General features: G+C 43.4%; 1 protein-coding gene across 1 annotated transcript in view; it reads left to right on the top strand.

The window, feature by feature from the left end:
* GFRA2 (GDNF family receptor alpha 2) overlaps positions 1-26431 on the top strand; it is a 650128-nt gene that overhangs the window by 398617 nt on the left and 225080 nt on the right. Inside the window, exon 4 of the mRNA XM_069617719.1 lies at positions 11907-12246. Within this exon, the coding sequence (XP_069473820.1) occupies positions 11907-12246 (340 nt within the window). The remainder of the gene's footprint in view (positions 1-11906; positions 12247-26431) is intronic.

The raw sequence follows: 26431 nt of genomic DNA, 5'->3' as shown, positions 1-26431 counted from the left end.
GAAGCATAATGAGGTACTAGTGCGGTAAAGAAGGGGTGGTGCTGTTTGCACCAACGGGCTACCCCAGGGGTACAAAGAGGGGGAAGAGGTATTGAAGAAGGAGGGGCGTGGCCTCAGGGAGAAGATGGGAGAAAGCTGGAATGAAGGTTTGGTAGGAATTTAAGGGGAGGGGAGGGAGCAAGGGATGGGAAGGTCGGCATTTAAATTGTTAATTTATTTATTTATTGGGGAATTCAAATTGTTTATTTATTTGTTTGGCAATTGTTAAAATGGATATGTTATTCTGTAATGCCAGGGAGCTAGGTTAGCATTTTTGGTGAGCTGTAGCCTGTCACATTAAAGCAACCTTTTCCATCATGATTCCAACCACCCAAAATTAAACAATAATATCTAGTGCATTACCATGCTCCCCCAGCTACTTCGGGTGACTTCCTCTCGCCACCCAAACCTAAAAAGGGAAGACACAATATTTATATATATATGTATATATCTGGCGTCCTTCCCATTCACCCTCCCCGTCTCTGCACATTGGTGTAAGGCCACCCTCGACAGCAAGTGGCTTCTGCTGCTGAGAGGCAAGCTGTCAATCACTGTCAATCGCAGCACTGCTGTCTAGGCACACCCGAGCTCACATGCCGCCTCTGTCAGATGTGCAGTGTGCATGCTGCTAGAGAGCAACCTATGATAGAGAGAACCTGTGTGCTACCAACATATACTTCAACAAAACATGAGCTGCGTTTGCCATATCAAACAGTCACAGTCCTGACAGCAGACCCTCATCCGCAGTCTCCTTCACAATTTCAGCCACAGAGTTTTTCATTGTCAGTGTCTAAAGATGCATTATGGGCTCATAGCAGTTGCTTGAAGTAACAAGGAAATATATTGAGGTGATATTAACCGAAGCGGCAGAGCGACAGGGCCGGCCTGTCGCTGAAGTTAATATCGCCATTAGCACCCATGTAGTTCCCTCCAGGGGTGCCAATGATATTTTTCTATGAAGAAACAAAAAACGTACCTTTGTTGTGCGGCTCGGCGCAGTGCAGTGCTGCTGTCAGTGAAGTCCGTTTTCCATGTTAATGACTGTGACACTATCAGCATGGCAAACAGACTTGACTGACAGCAGCACTGTGCAGCCACATTCCGTGCAACTAAGGTAAGTTTCTTTTTTTATTAAAAATACACCAATGCACCCATGCAGGAAAATATACGGGTGCTAAATTGTGTAGGGGGAGTGGGGAAGGAAAAGGAAGGGGGTGCTGCCTGCCCACCCAGCTTGGAACGCAGGTTTGTACCATGCAGTACAGCTGCGTTCCGAGCCTCCTGATTGGCCAGTGTCCCATCCCAGGGTGCTAAGGATGAAGGAATGCACCACACTTAGGGCTGGACACTATATGACCATCAATAATAACCACATGACTATTTATTTTTAGAGCAGGCATCATCAAAAATACAATCTGTTGTTTGCCATAATTGTCTTCCGCCATTAGTTCTGCAGCGTTTGCGCATTTCCCATCCCCCTAAGGAAGCTCAGTTAGTTAAAGCACACACTTCAGAAACCTCTGTGCAATCTGCAGTCTTAGGCTCAAATCCTGACAGGCCGTATTAAGCGCTTCAACCTTTCCAGGGAAAAACAATAAATACCAATAATTTGGGTAATGATAACACCAAATACGATAGCGCCTAAAAGTGTTGATATTGCGATATAAAAGCACGTCCTTATAATTATTCCCTAAATGTATGAGTATATATTCCATTTATGTATGCACTGAAATATGTGGGGGATGTATGTCTCCTTAATTCTTGTTTATAAACCAATGTGTAACAATGGCATTTGTAAGATTATTTCTACAGATCGATCCAACTATCGAAACCGTTTGAACGAGAATGTTTGAATTGAAAGCATCTTTTAAAACGCATTTTTTTAGTCGCTGTCGTGCTGTACATTCAACAGCACTATCATGGGCACACGAACGCTTTCTACCTTGTTGATATGTAAATTGCCCCTGCGTGCATAACCGTAATTGGTCTTAATAGCTTACATTGAAGTGTGTGGGTTCATTAGTGTTCTCTTTCATCACGCCTGCCAGCTGAGAGAACCCGAGCTTGCACCCCCAGGGCATCCTTCTGCTGTAAGATTACCAAGGACTTTGTGGGAAGCCCCCATTTGGAAATGAAACCACCCACTGCATTATTTGGAGGACGAGATATTTTGCCAGCATTTGGTCAATTGCTCCGGGGGTCTGTTCGGTCACAGACTAGTGGCGAGATAAACAACCATCTGTAAAGGTGTCGATGGAGGTCTAAAGCCAAAATTCGTATTCTGTGCTTAACATTGCACCAAATTCTGAAAATACTAGTAAGTCGGTCAAAATGTGCGGGGGGCGAGTGGGGGATTTAAAGTGTGTACTCTTCTGCCAGATTTATCTTCGAGCAGAAATTTGAAATGTGATCTTGGAGCTTCCTTCTTTCATAAAGGCGACAAAATGAATATCTGAATTCATATTTGAGAAACTTGCATTTCTCCAAACTAGAGCTTCATTGGACTCCTTCTGTTGACATTTGTCACAGGAAATTAGTGATTTCTCAGGTCTTCCCACGATCCTTAGTAGTGGGAAGAGTCAACAAAACACGTTTGATTATGCTGTTTTGTTCTAATCCCTAGTGTTTCTGGAAAAACATGTTGTTTTTGAAGTTTAAATTCTTATCATTTAGATACATATTCAGTGAATCAATGCGTGTAACTATACCACAACTCAATAGTTGAATCTTTGTGTACTTGTTAGAGATTTGCATTGCATCTTTGTCAATGTATACACCATGTAATGCATGGTTTGAATAGTGAGCCAAGTTCATAGGCAAGATGCAGGTCACGTGACGCAGGACATCAAGAGTTGCTGCGGAATGACATAGTCCTGCTTTGCCCCGATCAATGTACATTGAATGTTAGTGGCGTGACAGAATGTGCCGATATCCGAAACAGTGCTACACAGTCGGTTTTGCTTCAATGTAGACTTCAAATATTAGAGTGTTTTCTCGAAGACATTTAGTAATGAACTAGTAAACAATGGTTCAAAGTTAACATGTGTTTCATTTTAAAAGATCACTTCAGCAAGACTGTACAGACAGAGCATGCGTTGTGTATGTTCGATGCCGGCAAGTTCTGTGAGACTAGCTACACTCCTTTTCTGTATACTGTGCTAGACATACAGTTATTGTAAGCTGGTTAAAACGTATACATGCCAGTCTCTTTAGAGACAAGAGAATAAGTCTTAGACAAGTGTGTCCGTGTCATTTGCACAAATATCCTTATTTCGTAGAATTTGCGTGCGGTCATTGTAGTATCACAATAGTAAGTTAATTCTTTGACAGTAGTTCACTAAACACTGTTTAAATATGATGAATGCGTGGGGTATACATTTAGCCAGGAGATTTGACCATGTCGAAGAAAGCACAGGATGGCTGCTTCTGCCAGATGTTGCTAAAGAGATTCTGCACATAGGGGGTAGTGGTTCAGCCCTAAAGGCCCTCTCCCCAGTTTCTGGGGGCCAGTTATACAAAAGGGCGATTTGTATTTGGCTGCCCAAGGTACCATCAGTAAGGGGAAACACAGTGTGCTACATTGCATCTAAAAACGTCAAATCTGATCCCATTGTGAGCAAAAGGAGGTGCCAAAATGGCACTTCAATTGAGGTGGTATAAATCAATGCACTCACCCTGCTCCACCGGGTGACAGGTCCATGGCAAATCTCCCTTTATGGAAGTGAGTGAGTGGCCCGGATATATTAGTAACACACTCTGCAAAGCAATGGGAGAGGACACAATGCCCAGAATGGCTCATCCAAACAGAAGGTAGGAATACTAATACTTGCAAATCTTAACCATTGCTAAACGTGAATCAAGAGATGCAAGATCTTCTAGAATTATATGTATATAAACGTTTGAAGCAATTTAATAGCAAGGAGAGTCCAGTGGGTGAGCATTTTTCAGAAGCTAATACACTGGATGATCTCTGAATTGCCTGCACTGCAGAATAATTTCAGGACTGACAAAGCCAGAAAGACCTATGAATTCAAGTGCATGGGCATTTTCAATACACTAGCAGGGGTCTTCAACAGACATCAGGGCTTCATGAGTCACTATTCCAACTAACAGACTTTCACTTTTTCCACTCATAGAGATACAGGGATCACAACATCCAGACCTGACATTTTACATCATTTTTTCCAAACCCATTTGCGACATTCAACTGACACTGCACCAGCCCCACCAGCCTTTCTAAAGCAGTGTATTGTTGCCAGACTCCCTCCAACAAAGCCCCATCTGCCAAGAGCTTCCCAGAAACCTGTGAGGCCCCTTGTTCCTAGTCAAACCCCAACCATTCCTCTTGAATTGGATGTAATGCAATCACAATATGGCATTTGACACAAAGTTACCACACTGGGTTCCACTGGTCATAGTCCTAACACATACACTGGCTGTATATCCTGCTTTCAGACCTTAGAGGCGGAAACCTGATATGTTGTTTTTGCTACCAATGATCTTGTAAAGTGACTGGCCTGACATACTAAACTTCAGCTGGACTGCACATAAAATGACTGGCACTTAACCAACCCCTCCTTCCTACCTGAGAGCCCACTAACAGGGTGGGCCATTTTTTCATTTAATTTCCCTGCTCTCCAGTTTCACTGACCCCTGCCCTACATAACACAGTGTACCGTTTATGCCTTGAAGATTGCAATGTGTGGGGTAGTTGAACAGCCACATGCCTTTCTGAGCAAAACTAGAAATCACGTACAGCCAGGCAAAGATAACAGGGTGTCTGCAGGAGGGGCTATGTAAGCTGTAATGCTGTGAGGTGTTTCGAATAATTCATTTCAACTCTGCCTGAGAAAGTGGAGACACTCCACGAAAGCTCACAAATAAGCAAAATAAATGACATTGTTAGCCTAATCAAGGTATCGACTCATTGCTTTCTTCTGAATCAACATTCTATTCAACCCTTGACTAACTCGGTCCAAGCAAACCGAACATACATATATGTATTCAGTGGAAAAAAAAATGTTGTTAAAGGGGCGTTATGGTTAAGTTGTACTAATAAAAACCTATGAAATGCAGTGAAAAAAAACATTGTGGAAGGGACATTATGGTTACAAGTAAAACCAAAAATCCCCAAAATTTCACCCGTTATGGTAAGCACCCATAACTCATGCCACCATCGTGCACTGCTAAGACTAACACCCGCAACATCAAAGATTACATAACAAATGTCATTGATGACATCGGTGATGACATCGCATATCTGGGCCACTTGTTTTTGTTCACTGACACATCTAGGCCAGGCTGTTTTGTTCACTGACAGCCATAATATGAACATTTAACATTTTTTATATATCTAAACGTTAACCATCTTGTATGTTCTTACATTACTTTCCTTAGGGTTTGGTCTCAGCTCATGGTGCACATATATGGGGCAAAAACGCAGGCCTCAAACACACAATAAATTTGTATAAATTATGATGAACTTTAATATTATTGACATTTTCGGGTGATGTTGTTTCTTTCTTCCTTAGTTTAGTTTCCCTGTGTCTGCCTCTGATTTGTATGCATTGTGGTTCTTCCTATGTATTATTTGTACTATCATAAGTATGTAGTAAGTCTTGAATTATTAGCTAATTATTCCATAGTTAACATTAATCAAAACTCTGATAACATAGCATTCATTAAATTACTATCCACAATTACCAGATACAAAATATTGTACTTCTATGGTGCATGATGCAGCCATTGCCTATGTGTATGTATAGTTAGGTTCCTGTATTAATAATAACACTCCAATATAATGTTTTGTTTAGCTGAGTACTTTCTTTAAAACTTTAAGTAACTCACGAAAGGTCTCACGATCACCCCTGACATCTTGTTAACAACATTATAAACACAGCCCCTCGTAGGGACTTTTCATCAGAATGAATTTCATGTGTGATGTTATTAGTGATGTCATCAATGACATTTGTGATTTCATCTTTGATGCCGTGGGTGTTAGTCTTAGCAGTGCACGATGGCAGCACAAGTTATGGTTGCTTAGCTTACCATAACTGGTGTATTTTGGGGAATTTTCATTTTTATTTATAACCATAACGTCCCTTTAACCACATTTTCTCACTGAATTTCATAGGTTTTTATGAGTGCAACTTAACCATAACATCCTTTTAGAAAAGTTGTCTCTGTGAATTTCATAGTTTTTTATGAGTCAAAATGTTTCATGATGTTAAATCACTGTATATACGTCATTAATAATTCCTCTTTTAACATATATGAAAGTGCTGTTACCCTCCTTTAACAAACATATTTTTTTGCAATGCCTACTGATGTTTGTCGTTATCAGCAGTGCATGCAGTGGATGCTGCCCCACCAAACTACCCCCGTTATCCACTGCACCTACCCTGCATCCTAGTTCAGTGTCCACTATACCCTCATCATGTAACCAATGGCCAGTGTTCATGGCTTGCATGGCCTTTCTCCATAATCCAAGGGGAATGGGCTTTGACCATGCCGCATTCCCCAATTGGCAAATCGGAGTACGCATTTGTCCTTGCCGAGGGCAAGGTCCACTGCCCAGGCAGCAACATTTTATCACTATTTTGTGTACTTACTTTTTGACACTTTCAGAAAAGTTAAACACAAGACAGAATTGCAAAAGCATGCTTTCAGAACTTGCAGTTGCTCTTGGGTTGCCGCAAAGATCAAATGCAAATCCCACTGCATCATCCATAAGGCTGTCTGGGTCCGGGGACCATGCTATCTACAACTGGCTCTCACTAAATACTCTCCCTCCACATCTTTACGTTTCTCCGGCACCAGCTCTCTGTGTCAAGCGGTTCACTAAACAGCAAACTGGTGGCCAATCTCCTTCCACAGCAGGGTCCCTCCTATTGAACAGCCTCTCTCTTCCTCTTTGTCTTCAGCTGGATCTCCTCACATTCCGGAAACTCCTCAAGATCTTCCTTTTCACCTCCTCCTTTCCATCCTCCCTCCTCTACTGAACCCCACAGTTGCTGAGATTGGTGACCATGGCCCTTATGTGTCCTCCTGGGTCGTGGCTCCCACATCGTTCTCACACCCAATCGCTTTCAGCCTCCGCCAGCTCCCAGCACTTGCCTTGGCACCCAATGATCTATGCCACCACAGGGCTGCATTTACCTATTTATTGGCAGCTGACAACTCTCACCAAGTCACTTAACAACTATTTACTCCCTTACACTCCCCTCTTTTGTACACCTAGCACTTATATCCCACTTCCTCACCCCTTCTCCCTCGCTGCACTTGAATGCTGAATGCTCACAAGGCCTAGTAGGTCCACCTCTATCTTTCAATGTTATATTTGCTTTTCTTTCCCATGTTCCCTCCCTGCTGCCCTGTGGGTGCTTTGAAAAATTATTTACTTGATGAATAAGCACCTTACAAATGCACAATAAAATAAAAAAATAAAAATAAATGCTGCATGCCCCAATAATTAAATCACAGTAGACATTCGTCCTTGCCGAAGGTCATGCCCACTGTCCATGCACCAAATTTAAATCACAATTTTTTGTACATACTTTTGAACACTTTGGAAAAATAAAACACAAGACAGATTTGCAAAAGCATGCTTTCGGGTACTTGCTGATGCTCCCCGCGCAGGTCTGTTGTAATCCAGTACAGTACTTCAGGCTGTAGCCATGAGCATAATTGTTTCCCATTCAAATCTATCACAATTTCTAAAAACTTTACCACATAGTCGGTCCCTGGTGGCCATGCCCACTTTAACCCCATTGTCAGTTCCTCGTGGTCATGGCCAGTAGCTAGATTGTCCGGGTTATGAACGTTGGCCATGACTCAGAAAATCTGGCCCCTGCCCATAGCCACAGGCTATACCCCAGTCACCAAAGGTATATTACAATTTTTTATACCTAGATTATGACACCTTTCAAAAAATAAAGCACGGATACATTTGCAAAACCATGCTTTCAGGTCCTTGCCAATGCTCTTGGCATGAGTTTGCTGCAAATCCGTCCGGCACTTCAGGCTTCAGCCGCACGCAGATTTTATTTTCCCATTTAAACCTAGAGATTCAGTCATGCTGCATGCCCCAATAAGTAAATGAGAGTAGGCATTCGTCCTTGCAGAGGTCAAGGCCCACTGCCCATGCACCAAAATGATATCACTATTTTGTGTGCTTACATTTGGACACTTTGAAAAAATAATACACAAGATAGATTTGTAAAAGCATGCTTTCAGGTCCTCACTTATGCTCTCGCACAGGTTTGTTGTAATCCAGTCCAGCACATTAGCCTCTAGACGCAAGCAGAATATATTTTCCCATTCAAACCTAGGGCTTTGGCCATGCCGCATGCCCCAATAAGAAAATCAGAGTACAGAATTATGAAGTAATTGCAGGGCGGTAGAATGGGTAGATCACTGTGCTTGATCTAGCACTTTAATCTGATTACATTGCTGCTTGTGATGGGGTTCTTTTGTGAAGGTGCCCTTCCTTCTTCAAGTGTTAGGTTTTGAATAGGAGAGTGAGCCCTGTTCATCTGAGTGCTTGCTTATTCAATAAGTAACTGTTGTCGTAATAAAGCAGTCTTGAAAACCATCGTTGTTGCTATATTTATTGTTAGAAGTCAGCCACCACATGTTTCATTCCTTGTGAGCGAGTAATTGCTGCAAGGTTGTGGAAATGAGTCCGGGATGCAATCCCAATATCTTGTCCCGGTATGGTCGGTGGTTGATGATTTGGAGGGGTGGCCAGGTGACCATGTGGGTACCTAGTTCGGCGTGCTCAGTAATTATCTGCTGATTAGCATTGTCTCGGAGCCTGCGTATGCATCGATAGGCAAAGCGATCTATTGATGCAATCCTGTCCAGCACTTTGGGCTGTAGCCATGGGCAGAATTGTTTTTCCCATTCAAACCTATCCCGATTTCAAATAACCTTACCAGATAGCCGGTCCCTGGTGGCCATGCCTACTTTAACCCCACTGCTGGTCCCTCGTGGTCATGGCCAGTAGCCAGATTGTCCGAGGCGTGGCCTTTGGCCATGACTCTGACAATCTGGCCACTGCCCATGGCCACATGCCATACCTCAGTCACCAAAGGTGAATCACAATTATTTGTGCCGACATTATGGCACTTTTCAAAAAATAAAACACAGACACATTTGCAAAACCATGCCTTCAGGTCCTTGTCGATGCTCCGTGCCAAAGTTTGCTGCAAATCCGCCCTTGTTATATTTTTTAAAAGTGTCAAAATGTATTTGCATAAAATAGTCTTATGACTTAGACCCAACTTGGCAAAATCCATTCAGACTTTGCACAACCATTCAAGGTTGGGTCTATAATCTTTCTGAAATGTTTTGTGCACATTCGTCAAATGGCAACTAATGTATAACCCATCTAAACATTTTGGAACCCCCCTCTAATTTTGCCCCCTCTTGACAAAATCCCATCAAGCATTGCAAAAACATTCATCTAGGTCTAAAATCATTTTGCAAACATTTGTGGAGATTCGTCAAAAGGCACTAAAATTATTAATATGTTCAAACGCTCATCAACACCCCAATTGCAACATTTGTTAACCATCCAAATTCGTGTTAAATGTCAATGGCAAAACGAACCTTAACAGAGATCTTACAAAGTGAAAGGTTCTGGCAAGTGATTGATTCAGGGGAGCAGGCTCACCAGTGAGGCTTGCGCTGGCTCAGGAGGCACCCAAGGAAAAGTAGTTTCTCAGCAGGATTTTCTGCAAGAGATGTACAGTCTCTGAGAGTGCCAAACATGTGTTAGTCAGGTAACTTTAGATCCTCCAGTATTAGGCTTGTTGCATCCTGGCCAGCTGCAGCAATCTTCGGCCTATGTTGGCTGTTCCTCCTGCCTTGAGCCCTATTCCCAATGCTTTTTTAGATCTCAAAGATATTAGGAAATGCACAACCATGAACCTGCAAAACCGTAGAAAAAAGAAAATTAGAAAGTTGACAATTTCATGATTATCGAACAATAGTATAGACTTATTGACTGTGGAAGGAGACATTTTTGCAGGATAATGGGTTACGGCCCAAGGCGGAGCCAATGGCAATAGGTTGGCAAAGGGTCATTATCCAAAGTGATAATTAATGCTCCTGAGGCCTATAAGGCAATTAGTACATGGTGTTAATAGCAGTACATGTTTTGAATTCTTGGTGGTGAAGTAAAACATTTTACTTTAAGAGGGAGTAAGGAAAATAGACAAATTTAGCAAATGAAATGTGTTTTTATTTTGTAGTATTGCAATTACATATTTAAAAAACAACTGTCTTCATACGTTAAGCATTGGAATTGCAATGTGGTTGAACAGGAACATGTTTAACGCGAGCATGCATTTGCGGTCATGTAAACGTAAACTGCTTCTTTGCAATAAAGTGAAGGCGTTTTCAAATGTGTTAGCGTTCTTCATGTGATGTTACAGCAAAAAAGGTCCTCCCACGTAATAAGTGTTCTATTAAAATAGGATTGGAATTTGCATTGTTGTTTCCCTTTCTGCTTCTGAAGACAGAATGTTTCTTGGTGTATGGTGTAGTGTGGGAGGCGCTCATAATAACTGCAGGCAAGTGAGATCTGAAGATATTCTGGAAAGGGAGAAGGCAGACAGGCCAGCAGACTAAGGTATGAATACTCCATGTGGTGGCACAGTACTCCACTCCACTCTACACGCCTAGGCGACCTGCAACTCCTATGGTGGTGGTTTGGCACAGTATAAAAGCATATTCACATACAAATAACAAACAGGGCACGGCTACATGCAATGCACTGACTACTTGCTTTTTCCGGTCCTTGTCCAGGTTTTTGATAAAATGGAGAATATGATTGTTTTTTTCAACGTTTATTATCGTAACAGCGCACAGTTTTGAAGTTGTGTTGATCACCAATACATAAATATTATTTGCCCTTGAAGAAGATCCCAGTTTTTTTGGAGAAGATAGAAACACGTTGGCTTGGTCAGCATTGCACATTTGGACAACAGTATATTCCTTTTGATTTTGATGTCATTATGTATTCCTTACATTTTCTGGATATGTGGTGTTCACATGTGGTGTTCACAGCCGTGAAATAAATACATCGGGTATATTCATAAGAAAAAATGAGACATGTTTTATTATCATGTAACTATTTAATGTGAACACCACATATGCAGAAAGTGTAAGGAATACATAATGACATCAAAATCAAAAGGAATATACTGTTGTCCAATGTGCAATGATGACCAAGCCAACGTGTTTCTATCCACTCCAAAAATCTGGGATCTTCTTCAAGGGCAAAATCAACACACCTTCAAAACTGTGCGCTGTTATGATATTAAACGTTAATAAAAACAATCATATTCTTCAATTTATCAAAAACCTGGACAAGAACCTAGGAAAACAAGTAGTCAGTGGATTTCATGTAGCCGTGTCCTGTTTGCTATTTGTATGTTAATATGCTTTAATACTGAGCCAAATCATCACCATAGGAGTTTCAGACTGCCTAGGCTTGAAAAGTGGAGTGGAGTAAAGTGTCGCCACATGGAGTATTCAGACCTTAGTCTGCTGGTGGAAAGAAAACAAGCAAGTCTGCCTTCTCCCTTTCCAGAATATCTTCACTTCTCACTTGCCTGCAGTTATTATTAGCGCCTCCCACACTACACCATACACAATCTACAGAGGTTCATATGCTAATTATTTAATCTAACATTGTTTCAAGGTTTCCAGTGTTTGCTTAATACGTGCTTTAATGTTGGGGGGCGATGATTGACTGCTCGATCATACAACCTATGAATGTTCTCCTACTCTTTTCATCCCTTTATTTGTTCTACGTTAAGTTATCACTGAACACGTTTTACTTCTTGTGCCCTCCGCAGGCATGGAACCCACCTCCTCCAAGAGCAACCACTGCCTTGATGCTGCCAAGGCCTGCAACCTCAACGACAACTGCAAGAAACTGCGCTCTGTCTACATCTCCACCTGCAGCAAGTCCATGGGCAGCAGCTGCAACCGCCGCAAGTGTCACAAGGCCCTGCGCCAATTCTTTGACCGAGTGCCCAGCGAGTATACATACAGGCTGCTCTTCTGCTCCTGCAAGGACCCGGCTTGTGCCGAGCGGCGGCGCCAGACTATAGTGCCTGACTGCTCCTATGAAGACAAGGAGAAGCCCAACTGCTTGGACCTGCGGAGCTTGTGCCGAACTGACCACCTTTGCCGGTAGGGTAACTGCCAAACCGGGCACCCTAAGTTTAGGGCTCTGTCTGTGGCAGGCACACTTAAAATCATTACCTGATAATAACAGGGGTTATAATATGTTTAATTTGCATGACTATTGTTAATGTATAGTACAGGGTCCCATAAAAGTAAAGGTCTGACTGTGTTAAGGTGGGGTACAGTGATGGGGGTTTACTCTTTAAGGACAAGCAAAACCTTAAACATGATAACATTTTCAAGCTTAAACTGACCAGTTTAATTGCTTTCTGCTTCCATCTTACTGAAAGGGGCTGGTTGCCCCACACCACCACTATTCTGATCAAGCCGTTCCATTTGAGAACAAAACTATGCCTCATTGGTTCCTGTACTATGATAAGGTTTTGAGAAAGATGGTTTTGTGGGAGCGAAAGATCCATTTTTTCAAATAACATTAGTACACCACACTAGTGAAGTGCCATTTGCCTGTGTTCTGGCAGCTCATCCTGCATGGTGACACTGCTTGTAGCAGAGATGCAAGAGCAAAAATGACAGTGGGGATTTGCTATTGAGGTTCCCTATTGGCCAAGTGAATGTGGTGTTATGCACCCTGCACTGTTCTTTCTTTCCACAATGTATGTGGGATAACACGGGTATGGTGGCTGCATCGAGCATGCAGCCACCATCCTTTGCAAACTACTAAACTAGGGGTATTTCCAGGGTGTATGATAACCTCATTGTGTGGCAATACACAATGAAAATGAATACCTTGTGGGCCCAATAAATTCAGGAATAAATCACCTTCTGTGCATGCACAGAACACAATCAGGGGATTTGCCAGTGCATTTTTGGTAGAATATATAATGATAGGAAACTCGAGGATGGAGGAAGGGTGGTGTGGGGATGAGGGATCTGTGGCTCGTTGAATCATTGCTGCTATTACAGGGACATGTGTTTGACCTCATGGTCACAAGTTTAAAACCCTGCAGGTCCACTTGGCCATTAAGCCTTTTGAGATCGATAAAAGGAGTACCATTGAGTTGGGTAGCAATACACATCTGTTATCAGTGACAAGATGGAAAAGTTAATTACAGGTAATTAGTTGGAATTGCTCTACCATAGTCATTTACAATACTTGATTTAAAACATATTAATAGTGAAGCAGCAGAGAGATAATGACCAGAAATAGACTTCAACTGTAAGGTCTAGGTATTACACACACAATTATATTCCACTGTAATTTCTGTGTGTTTAGCGTTCACATGTGAGAGCATCCTGTGATTTTTCAGAACGAAATCATGTTGTTAAGTATGTCTCACTTTCATACATGGAAAACTCTAACTAGGCAAAGGATAAGTTGTTATCCTTTGTTTGCATGAACATTCTTATTCTTTTCAATACTTAAAAAAAAAAAAAACATAAAACAGCATAAAATATGCTGTGATATTGGTAGAATGTGCCTTTCAGCTGGAAGAGGGATAATGACTAATGTCCTTAGTTACTAAGGGATAATTACTGATTTCTTCTTTTCTTGAGTCTTTTTTTCGACTGTTTTCAGTCACGCTTCCCGTCTGGACGTCGAATTGAGAGTGTCCTTGTGTCAGCTGATGATCTTACCATGCTGGTTGACCAGAGTGGAGTGGGTGCCCTGATATAGCTTGATTTGTTAGCGGCCTTTGACACTGTTGACCACTCCATCCTTGTGTCCCGCATGGCAGCAGCAGGCCTCTGTCGGCCAGTCCTGGCGTGGTTCTCATCCTTTCTGTCTGATAGGGGCCAATTTCTTTCTCTTACCCCATTCCACTCTTCTTCCTCCCCTCTTTCTTGTGGAGTCCCTCAGGGCTCTGCCTTGTCCTCTATACTATTCAACATCTATGTTCACCCATTGATTCGTCTCGTCCGCTCCCACAGCTTCCGGTGCTACGCGTATGCCAATGACACACAGATTTTCATCCCTTTAGAGCTTCACCAGTCTGAGGTGTCCTCACTGCTATGTGAGTGCCTGTTGGCCGTGAGGGCTGGATGAGCAGCAACTAACTGAAACTTAACAGGGACAAGACTGAGATCCTGGTAGTGGAATCTTCCCTTGATTCTGCTCCTTGGTCTTCCTCTTTCTGGCCCACTGCTTTTGGTGTTTTACCTACTCCAGTGTTGGTGGTAAAGAATCTGGGGGTTCGCCTCTCTGCCTCACACTCTATGTCTGCTCAGGTGAATGCAGTATGTAAAACGGGTCACTTCTTGCTCCGTGTACTCCGTGGAGTACTACCTTACCTACCTATCCACCTTTGTCCTCGGGTTGTTGCCTCTGTTGTCATTAGTCAAATTGATTATTGTAATGTCTTGTTTCTGGCTCAACCACCGGATTCATCGGCTACATCGCCTTCAAAAGCTGGCAGCTATTGCGGTCACCTCTACCCCACATAGGTTCCTATCAGTCCTGTGCTTCATACCCTTCATTGGCTGCCAGTAGCAAAAAGGATTGAATTTAAGTCTCTGAGTTTGGCACACAGAGCATTCTACCATCAGGGTGCAGAATATCTTCAGAATAAGTTTCAGCTTTATGTGCCTGGTCGGGCTCTTCGTTCAGCAACTGCACATTTGGAGACTATCTCCAAATTCTACCGTTTAAGGACTGTGGGACGATCCTTCTCAGTCTCTGCGGCTAAATTATGGAACAATCTCCCTTTCTCTCTTAGGCAGGTTGTGAGCCACCTATATTTTTGTCATCTCTTAAAAACGTGACTCTTCTAGGCTACTGTATAGCTTTTGCCGACTGTGTTTCTCCTTGTGATATAACGCTCGTGGGTGACCGTGCGCGTTATGAATTCTGGTAACATAACATAACAAAATGAGCATCTGGACTGCTGACCTGACGATACAGAAATAAAAATAGCATTAAATAGCACTTAAATTGAAGAAATAAACAATTGGCTTGGAAGTCAACAGCCAATGGATCAAGGCGTGTTCCTATACCTTGTTGCCTACCTCTTGTTTTAATTGGAAAATGTTTCACCTGGCCATAAGATGGAAAAAGCTAGTAAATGATGTTAATAACTGGGCATATTATGTCAGTGCCCGACAATTACCTATCCCATGTCTATGCAAGAGCCAAAATGGTTGGTTATGTCAATTATTTGTTAACAGGAAAGTATCAGTGCAAGGAACAAATGCAAGGTCACACATATTGCTTAAAGATCAAGTGATTAAAGTTGCATGTGGCTAAGACATTTGTATTACACACGGAGCTGGTTCATAGTTTTAATTAACACATTACGCTTCACGGGACTGCACAAAAAGCACAGAGCTTGCCCAAAGAGAACTCTGGATATGTGTTTTGGGTAGGGAGGGACAGGCAGTGATAGAGAATGGTTGAGAATAGTAACTAACACCGTTCTGAGTTGTCAATCAATGGGTACAACTCAAAACAACACCCATAAATTGTGTGTCCCTACTCAAATCACATCTCCCGTCTATCTTCACTTCCCAAGACAATAGTTTCAGCTTTTAAGTAGCACTTACAGCTTCACTTAACAGCCAAAACTAAAAGGTAAGTCCATACATGTGCGCATGTGATGAAGTTTAAGATGGCATTGTACTGAGAAAAATGGAGCAATATTGACCTATCAAAACTTGTACACAAACTTGTAAAAAAGCTCCAGCACTGTTTATACTCACAGCTGAAGAGTCTTTCCCATGAACATGTGAACCTATTAAAGATATAGAGAGTTACAAGTGTATGTAGAGCTCTCAAGTTGCCCATGGCCATGCGCTAGAAGGCCATCCATTACTGTTTTTTTTTCCGCTTTGGATTGTGGGTCTTGGAGATTTTTCTTTCCCATTTCAAATTTAGAAAAACTACAAGTTCTAGAATTCAAAGCATAAACAGGACTTGATGGCCTTCTCATGGGACACTTGAGAGTTCTGTTTTTTTGTGTTTTTTTATGGCAATTTACAAAGCAGATTTGTTAACCGAGGCACTGAATTTTGCCGCACATGCCGTGCTGGAGTGATGAAAGCATAAGTCCCTTTTCCATACCTACCTTCGTATAAACAGTTTTTTTTCAGCTGATTTAAAACTAAAGTGATCTGGGGTCTAAGAAAGCGAACACTGGGAGAGGAACACAGCTTCACAAAAAGGACATTATTACCCAGAATAGTGATAGAGATATTGGTGCCAAATTCGTAGCAGTAGACCAAAGGATTCAGATAGTTAATCAACACCTCCTTCCCACAAGCATGCTTCTGTCTCCCCTGTCCTTGTCCTTTTTCTGCTTTGCCCAAATGTGTTCTCCCATTCCATCAGGTCTGGGGTGGATGTGTCACTGCTGTGGCTTATCTATCAGAGAGATGCCCCCTGGCCCTCCTCCTGTCTAGCAGAAGGCCAGCTCAGTCCACAGCCTGCCTGACAAGATATTGTTTTACATTCGGGTAGAGGTGTGTTTGCCTGCCCAATGTCAAATATGAGACATTCACAGTGCTGGCATGTGTTACTTGTAGAAAGTCACTGCCAGTGATCTCACACTGTTCCATCCGAGCTATGGATAGTCATTAAGTCATGTTTTTTTCTGTGCATTTCGGGTATTCGTAGAATTGCCTTTACATTTAAAAACCAAGGACTGGGGAGCGTGGCCAAGATTGTGGCTGACCAGCAGTGTTGATCTGCCGCTCCGCCACCGATCATCCTGACTTATCCTGTAAAGAGTCCCTTACCACACACAAAAGAGGCTTTCATCGTGAATAATTTCACTGATGCCCTGCTGACTCAGCTGATGCAACGAGGTAGGCCCAGGATACCAGCAGAGACCGAAATGCCGGCAGGAGATTATCTCACCCCCTGTCATGGCCAATGAGCACAGAGTTCGGGAAGCGCCCCTGCTGCTGGAAGAGTGGTGGCCTGCTGGAAGTGGGCCCGGATAGGAGCCCCTGGGTGTCAGTGGAGGCTTTGTGATTGATCTGAGGGACGGGGACCTTCCTGTGCCTCCCACCGTGGCTTGTGTGGCTCTGGGAGGAGGAGGATGCGGAGGCCCGGGCTGTGGATGGGAGACCACTGGGGTTGAGCACCGTGGATGGCGCAGAGCGCCCATAAGCCCTTCGTTGCAGGCATGAGAAGTAGCTGGCAAGTACCATGTCTTCTGTTGTATGAGGCGTCAGTGGCTGATGTGCAAGCTAAAGACCAATTTGTGAAGAGTCGACCACAACAACAGGCAATTATAGATGTATGTTTTGCCACATGAAAGCAGCTGCACTGTTAGGAGTTGTATGTTAATTGAGACACATCCTTTACTACCCTGTGTCAGAGTTATAATGCAGCCACCGGCAAAGGCATGAAAAAGAGTGTACATCCCAGGGCACATTGCTTGCCATGTGTTTTTTACGGACCAGTCCCCTGTAGGGCATACTTGATAGGTTCCAACAGTTTGCCAAACAGTTTAACAGGTACTAGATTCATCATATAGCAATTGGAGGAGAGGAACAGGTCCCTGTGTCATATTGCACAGAGTACATAGACGACAATCAGGACAATTGCACGGGGTGGTCCAGTTGAACACCCAGAAATCATTTGTGTGTGAGGCCTCTCGCAGCTGCATGAGAAGAGGACCACAAAGGTGGCAGCAGCCAAGATACATAAGCTCACGATCCAGCAGTGTTTTTCCACGACGGGCGTGGCGTGGACCCCCGATATGGAATCCACTGCCAGAGGCGTGCAAGGAAATAAATGAGTTGCATCAACTGTGGATGCCATTTTAACAGAGATCTTAAACAGCTAATCGTTGAAGGCAACAAGAATATTCCAGAGAAACTAGGCATTCTCACTCAAAATGTGGTCTTGATATGACAGCACATCCATAAGTTAAGAGGACAGATGGCCGAAGTAGAGCAGTGAGTGTCGGGTATTGAAGACACGCTTGCACACACGACAAAAGATATGGCAGATATAAAATTCAAATACACAAAACTCCAGCATAAGATTGTGGACTTGGAAGATCTATCACAATGAAATAATGTACGACTGCTGGGGCTGGCGGAAGTAACCAAGAAGGGCACTCTAGAGAGATTCCTGGAAGAATTCCTGCTGAGTCTTCTGCCCGAGGAAATGGAGTTGTGGCTCTGGTAACAGACATAGCACATCGTGTGCCAACGCAGTGACCTGCACCAGGTGCTCTGCCACAAGCCATTATCATGAAATTCCTTAAGTAACAAGGCAAAGTCAGAGTAATTGCAGCAGCTAGGGAACATGGAGGTATCACATACAATGGATCCAGATTGTCCTTACATCCTGACTATAGTGTGCCAACGCAGAAACATAGACAGACATACACTGGTGTTAAGAAATTGCTGTGTGACAGAAATCTCAAGTATGCACTGCTTCCCCCTACGCGTCTGAGAATTGATGTAAAAAAGAGTCAATTTTACACAGATCGGATGGAAGCACTCAAATTTATCGAAGTGCTACCAAGTCACTGAAGATGTACGTGTGTCCAATGGGACTTGTGCTCTGCAATAATCGGATATGGGAAACAAGCTTCAGTGTGAGACTATGTCACTATGAGTTTGAGAGCAAGTAGGTGCAGAACGTGAGGTTGAACCCACGGTTGTGGGATCCAAATATTGCAGAAGGCGGGAGAGTTGGATCAAGATGGATAACTGCAGCCTGCTCCTTGGGTGGGTCTCAGGGCTGTTTCCAGGCTTGGTTATAACTTGAGTGTGGGGTCGGCCACTAAAGGCTTTCCATAAGTATTTTGTTCATGTTTATGATGGTAAGTGGACAGCTCTCAGCTGTTAGGGCTGACAGTGAGCCATTGATGCTTGACAGGTTTGGGAATGGAAGTACGGGAAGGATAGGGGAGTTAGGGGGTGGGTTGGAAAGTTCTGTTAAAGGTATTACTTCATTCCTGTGTGAAGCATGCAGAGAGCCCGAGTGTGAAGACACGGGTGGGGCTGATGTGCTATGGGGATTGTTGTGGACCAAATATTCAGGAATGGCTAGAGATTCGCTGTGTGTGGCATGGAACATCTGATGCATTAATAATGTGATCAAAAGGCACAGGATCGTATCATTTTTAAAAAGGCATAGGATTGAACCTGCTAGGCTCCAAGAAATGAATTCGCCAGGCCCAGAACACAACAAGCTGTGCAACAAGCTGAATGGGCAATTATACTTTTCGACATTCCCTTCAGCTTCTAGAGGCGTAGCAATTTGGGTGGCTCCGGCAGTCTCCTTTGAGCTGCATAAGCAGTATTTGGATGAAACAGGGAGATTTGTGGGGGTGAGGAGCCTATATATGTGCACAAAGATGTTTCTATTAAATGCATACCCTCTGAATACACAGCCCTCATTTTATTAAAAGATTTCCCCAGATGTTATTAGAGCAGCTAGGAAGTTTGATTATATGGGGAGGTGGTTTCAACTTCATACTGGACACACACTTGGAGAGTTCCAGGAATACTGGTAATTCCGTACCCTGGTACAGGTGCTCAAAACGTTCCAACTAAGTGATGTGCGGTGGGACAACCACCAAGGGATAGCCTATATTCATATTGGTTGCAGGTACACACCTTGTTTTCACTTATCAGCATACTAGTTATAAGCAGTTCATTTATGCAAAGGGGTGTTGTTAGGTCTGGAAAAGATCCGGGGCTATGCTAATGTCAGGAGTGTCAGGACTCAGGGCTAGCTAGCCTTTTGGTTGTAGGCCCTGAGATCCTATCCAGGGCTACAACCAGAAGACCCAGGGATCTAGAACCCTTAACCCCCCAAGCAACGCCTCTACAGGATGTGGCGAATCACTGTGACCAGACAGCGATTGCCCAATAAAGAGCAATTAGGGCGAAGCTCGATGCCTCACATGACAGGTTAAACACATTTGAATATTTTGGGAATACACTAAGTACCAGCATAAGTTGTGGGACAAGGCTGGAAAAACACTTGCCTGGTTGACAACTAAAACACAAGACAAGAAGACCATTACCCAAAGCCAGAGGTGGTATTACACTTGACCCACAGCAAATTAATGACATATTTAAAGAATTCTACTCAGGGTTATATAGCGCGCGTGGAACTCTGAGCACGTGTCACTTTCAGACATACGTAAAGAATGCAGAGTTGCCGCGCTTAAGCCAGAGGTCAAAGTGGGCGGGAGTGGTCGGGAGTGGTGCTCCGATATGTTTATTTTTAAGTTTCACTGTTCCTATACTTTTATTTTTTTTTTAAAGTTCTGGACTGGTTTTGTTTTAAAATAAAAGTGTAGGAAGAAGTAGAAGCTTGCACTTCAATGCACTGCACTGAACATTCCCTTAAATAGCAGGTGTGTTTGTTTGTGGGTTTGGATTGTGTGTGGGAGGGGTGCAGTGATGGTGTTTGTGATGAGCGGGGGCAGGCCAGCAGGGAACATAGTTTCACTACTTCTCTCCGTACACTTCGAAACTCTGGAGAGCCCCATACCTGAGCAAGGCATGCAATGGGCTATTGCGGGTCTATCCACAGGCAAAGCCGCAAACCCAGATGGGCTACCGGTTGAGTTTTATGTCGAGCTTAGTGAATTATTGACCCCTTTTCTGTACAACATGTACACAGAGGCCTTGGAAACTAGCTGACACCGTCCTCCTTAAGAGAAGCAGTAATACTACTTCTGCTTAAACTGGGCAAGGCTTCAATCAAGTGCAGATCATACAGACCGTTATCTTTAATAAACACAGGTTTGAAAATACTGGCAGGGAGAATCGCAAAGGTGGCACCATATTTAGAAGCCACAGACCAGGCCAGTTTCATTACGGTAAGGAATACAGCCCTTAGACTACGAAGGAAGTTCCTTGTGCTGGATCAGGCGAGGAACACAGCGGGGAACTTTGCTCTTTTGAGACTCGGTTCGGAAAAAGCGTTGACTCCGCAAGCTGGGAGTTAATGCATAGTGCCCTGCAACGCTATGGTTGCAGCCAGGGACTGAGCAGTGAATCTCATTATTATATAGGGACCTGGTGGCCAGAGTTAGAACTAATGATGTTACATCAGAGCGGTTTGCTCTATGCAGAGGGACGAGGCAAGGCTGCCCTTTAACACCTCGACTGTTTGCGCTGGTGGTGGAGCTGTTGGCAATTAACCTGAGAAAGAAATTTGCTGACTGGGGTATTACTGTGGCCGGGATGCAGCACATTATTTCTCTGTATGCAAATGACATTCTCTAAAACATAAAGGAGCCGGGGCGTGCACTGCCACTGATACTGCGCGAGGATTGAACCGTTCAGACACATGTCAGGGCTACAAATTAATTGGAATAAATCACTGTTGTACCCCTTGCCAGGAACTCAAACCGAGGGTCCAGCAGACTTGGTGATCGGGGTCACTGCAGACCCCTTTAAATGATTTGAGCATAATGGTGGATACCGACTTTGCGGTGGTGTACAGGAAACATTTAGAAAACATGCTCCCCCACTCAACAACCTTGTTAAAGCATAGGCAAGGTTGCCTTTGTCATTAATGGGAAGCATAGTGGCTGCTACGATTATTCTATTGCCCAGGTTGTACCTGTGGATATGCCGCCATTGTTTTAAAAACAAAATTAGATTAAATCCTCTTTAAACTGTTAAAGGGCCACAGGTCTCCACACATTGTGTCATCTACACTGAAGTTACCTGTAGAGATAGGTGAACTTGGGCCCCAGACTTTAAATTGTACTACCGAGCAGCGCAGCTGTAGCACGTTGTACCGGGTCGGATGAAGAAAGACGGCGGTCAGGGGTTGCTGAACGTTATTTGGGCAGACAAAGCTGAAGCTGAGGTGCTGCCAACGCCGGTGCGGGTGATACACAATGTTTGGTCATGGCTAGAACAGCGGGTTGGAAACAAAACTGGCATATACTGGCATTCGAGCTCCCATTATGGAGGGAAATCTATAGTTAAAGGTCCAACTAGTGAAGCCAGAAGGAATGTATGGGGCACGAGAGGTTGTAGGACATTAGCGGATCTTTATGTGGACAGAGTGGCCGCGGCATTCCCTGAGCGTTGTGAAAAACGTAATATCCCTAGGAATCAATTCTTGCCATACTCTGCACCCATGGCCACTCTCCATAGGTGCCGGTCGGGCTTCCATAACATGCCACTGGAGCATGGCCTTGTTACAGCAATCAAACACCTGGTAAGTGGTGGGCAAAAGATCTCGAGTATGCACCAGGCTCTCGGGGCGACTCAGAGTGCGGGCATAGTTAAAACGAGACAGAAGTGGGAGAGGGATCAAGGCATGATTGTTGATGATGCCAAGTGGAAGTCGATCAGTCAGTAGGTAAAAGAGGCATCAACCAATGCTAGGCTAAAACCTATCCAATATAAATGTGTCCATAGGGCATATCCAACACCGCAACGAATACATGCATTCTCCCCAAACTGCACTGCAGCGTGCCTGAGGTGCACACATGGTGTGCAATTGTCTTCAAGTTTCACCCCTGTGGCAATCGGAAGTTACACGTCTAGCAGAAATAACAGAATGCGATCTGACATTAGATCCAGAGGTCTGTCTTCTAGGAAGAATCCCCGGGAGAAAAAAGGGTAGGGCGAGCAGAAAGCGTATAGCCTTGGGACTCATCCTGATTAAGCGCAGAATAGTGATGCAATGGAAAAGCACTGGCCCCTCCAGCACTTAGCAAATGGCTAGAGGATCTGACGAGCTGGCCCACTGCGGAAAGGGACTTTCCTCCACACAGGGCAATAAGGGAAATGCTGCACTCTGGTTAATTATAACTGTTCATTTATAACACACTTAAACCAGTCGTGGTTTCTAAGCGCAGGGCATCGGGATTCGAACCTGTGTACAATGGATATTGCTTTGAAATAAGAGCACAATTGCGTGATGCACAGGCTCGAGGAGAGCGAGGATGGCTGAAAGTAAATATACTGTCAGCCACCGCACAGTGCTCTACAGGTCACTGTGTACAGTCAGACAATCCTTTTTTCCTTTGGTCGAAGTGTAAAAAAAAAAAAAAAAAAATAGTGGATCGATGGCATTCATCATCACCATCACCCCCATTCAAACTCCACAACTGGGTCCTTCCTTTCCTCCACTGCACCCTGCAACACTGTGAATTACAACAGTTCTAGCAAGACTGAAGAAAACACAGTGAAAGAACATGCGTTTAAATGAGCACCATTAGTGTGTCATTGTCCCGCACAGCATGCAGCTTTTTGCAGCCTCCCCTCTTCATCAACCACCCCTTGAAGGACATTCCCATGCCTACAGCCTCACTCTTCCCACCCATTACCTTCAAAGACCGCTGGGCCTACAGCCATTCATACGCAGATCACTGTTGAGCGGAGCTTTTTGGCTGTTGGGAATGGCTTTTATAGCCACAGCAGGCTATTGAAGTAAAGAACACTAATCCAGCATCTGCGAGATAGCACAGTGAGATGTTAAAATAAAGTAAGGGAACGATGATCGATTGCCCTGAAAAGTAAGAGAGTGTTGTTCCCTCCCACTAAGACCACTGCTTTTTCCCCAATTGCATTCTAGTAAGAGAGACTAATCTGGGGGTCCTGTGCTTGTGATGGTAGCAGAGGCGCCATCTTTGAAGGAAGTGCAATGGCTCAATTTCAAGTGCCCTTCAACATGAAACCCACACATTGAAACCTTTTTGTATTTAATGTATCATTTTCATCATTTTTTAACATCACTTATTCACTGAGGTCGTTAGGTTGTGTTGTGTCATCCTGTGGCACACTTGCAATTGGAAAAGTCATTTTTTGGCATGCTAAGCCCAGATGAAATGGAGGACTATTTTTCTATGTCAGAGCGATCATTTATGTCACAGGCTCACAATCGCTGATAAAGCATGTCACCACAAAGTGAAAGATATACCCAAAGCATGGAACATACATTGACTTGCCAATTCGTAAGGCAGCCAGGACAGTTGATCCCTTGTCTGCTATGAAAACATCCAAAAGGAAAACTGTGAGTCATTAGCCACTGTACTTCTACCTCCTCTAGCGTATCACAGGGGTCGACTACCCTGCGGCTGTTGCCCTGAAATCCTTGCAAACAAATGTTTCCTGGTTCTGATATGAACACACTACTAGCCCTTTTGAGTAACTCTGGGAAGAACCCACTTGGCTGTTGGAAGAAGGAAAGGTCAACCAGTGTCCTGTGACAGACATGTAGAAAATGCTCTGACCACTGGTCCATGTGTCCATGGTTTAGTTCATTTCCCCCCCAATGACTACTGTAGTACCCAACCGCCCAACACAGCCCCTCCCCCCCTACACCAAAACCTTATTGTTCAATTCGGATACCACTTTGCAAGAGAACAAAAACGTTGTCTGGAAAATTCCAAGCAGTTATTGACCTTTGCTATAATGTGCCGGAAACCAAGGTTTTCCATTAAAGAGTAAGGCAAGAGATCTGTTGTCAACATTATTGCCAGGATGGGACTTGTCATAATTGGCCCTGCCCAAAGGATCCCATGTTAATATCCAGATACAATGGGGGATCACTGCTATGTGCCACGTGAATACAAGGGGTTAGGTGTGCCCTCCTACTCACAAGCACTGATACAGCTGAAGTATTTTCTGGAGTAAATGTATGGACTGATGAAGTTATGCTACTTGTTTGATGGTATGGAGAGGGATGCACCTCTGATCTGTTGGCTTCTTCTCAAGTATGTGCTTGGTGCCACCGCAGAAAGGACAACATTGATGTGGTACCCAAGTCGGACCTTGCCTTCCCTTGGCACTGCATTTGATCACAGAATGTGGAAATGGGCAGATTTGATTGCTGTTTATTCTCTGCAAAGTACCGCCACACTTGTAGCTTCCATGGTGAACTAGCAGCAGGCAGGATTTGTTCATGTGCGTCTGATGGTGCTGGTGGTGTTCTGTATGCCGCATAATGATGTGACATGCTTTCGGATCTGCGACAAGAAGGCTGTGCCTCAGAGAGACTGTAAAGAGGTGAGGGGCATGCTTATATTATTAGTACAGCCTCTGCATCTGTGGTGTCACTCTCTTCTGCCTCAGAATTGCTGCTTTCCAACAGCAATGCTTGTTCCAGTCTGGACACGGACAGGGCATTCTCTTTGCCTTGATCCTAAACTGTCTTATCATAGGTACTGTATTTAATGTAAACAAATCAGAACGACAACCCCTTTCTCAACCCGCTATTTTACAAAAGGACAAGTGTGACACTTTCTCTATTAACAACAGCTGAAAAATGGATAACAAAAGTTCACCATATATTTCACATATACCAATATTTACTCATCATATTACAAAACACCTAAAAACATTTAGTATCACTGGTGTGTCTTTAAATCATACACACAATTATTTCAAATGAGTTCCATTGAATTCATGTAAACACATTACACAGCAAGTGAGATTAGTATGTGACAGATTTGTTCTATATACGCATTTTTTCCAATTATTTGTCTTTTTTAGTCAGACTATTTTTTTTATAATCTTTTATTCAATTTTTCACAAAGCCCTTTATTGTGGTCTTAGTTTATCTTGGTTTACTGTTTAAAACCAAAGGGATTGTCTACATATGTTTTCGACTTTTCAAAACAATATATTAGATGCTATCCCTAGCATCTTTGTTTGATGTTGTGGCCTTCTTCAGGACAACAGTATTTTGTGCGTAGTAGAGAAACAAATCACATAGACTCTTAAAATGTCATCTCACATAAACCATTGTTTCAAGATAAGTCGTATTGGAACTGAATTTTTTAGATTTGAATTGGGACTCCTTTTTCTTCCCGTGTTAATTTCTATCCTCTCTATGATTTTATCCGAGATTATTGAGTGCCGTCTGTTTGTGTAACGTTTTCTGATTAATCTTCACCCGCAATTTTCACACAGTTTAAAAAGAAAATCCCTCTTTTTTTAGTTCTTCGTTTTTGTCTCTGACTTTGTATCTTTTGGTCTAGCACCTCACTCGTAGCTCGCATCCGACGTATTCCAAATGAGCTATCCCAGAATACGTCGGATGCGAGCTACACATCCACCTCACTGTTGGAATCTCTCTGGATAAATTCCCATTGTTATTAAGACACATTTGTATGACAGTATTGGAGTGTAAACAAATATGTAGTTTAAGAAGACCTGCTGGAATACCCCAGCTGGCTAGTTTCTTCTATAGTAACCCTCGGTCGAGGGCATCAAAGGTGGCCGTTAGATCTATGAAAGCTCCATATACTGCTTCATACCTGCCACTCCCTGCCACCGGGTGGATTGT

The sequence above is a fragment of the Ambystoma mexicanum genome, chromosome 10 (assembly GCF_040938575.1).
Source record: "Ambystoma mexicanum isolate Mex_15411 chromosome 10, UKY_AmexF1_1, whole genome shotgun sequence".
Lineage (NCBI taxonomy): Eukaryota > Metazoa > Chordata > Amphibia > Caudata > Ambystomatidae > Ambystoma > Ambystoma mexicanum.
The sequence above is the reverse complement of the archived record's forward strand: the minus strand, read 5'-3'. Positions and strand labels throughout refer to the sequence as shown.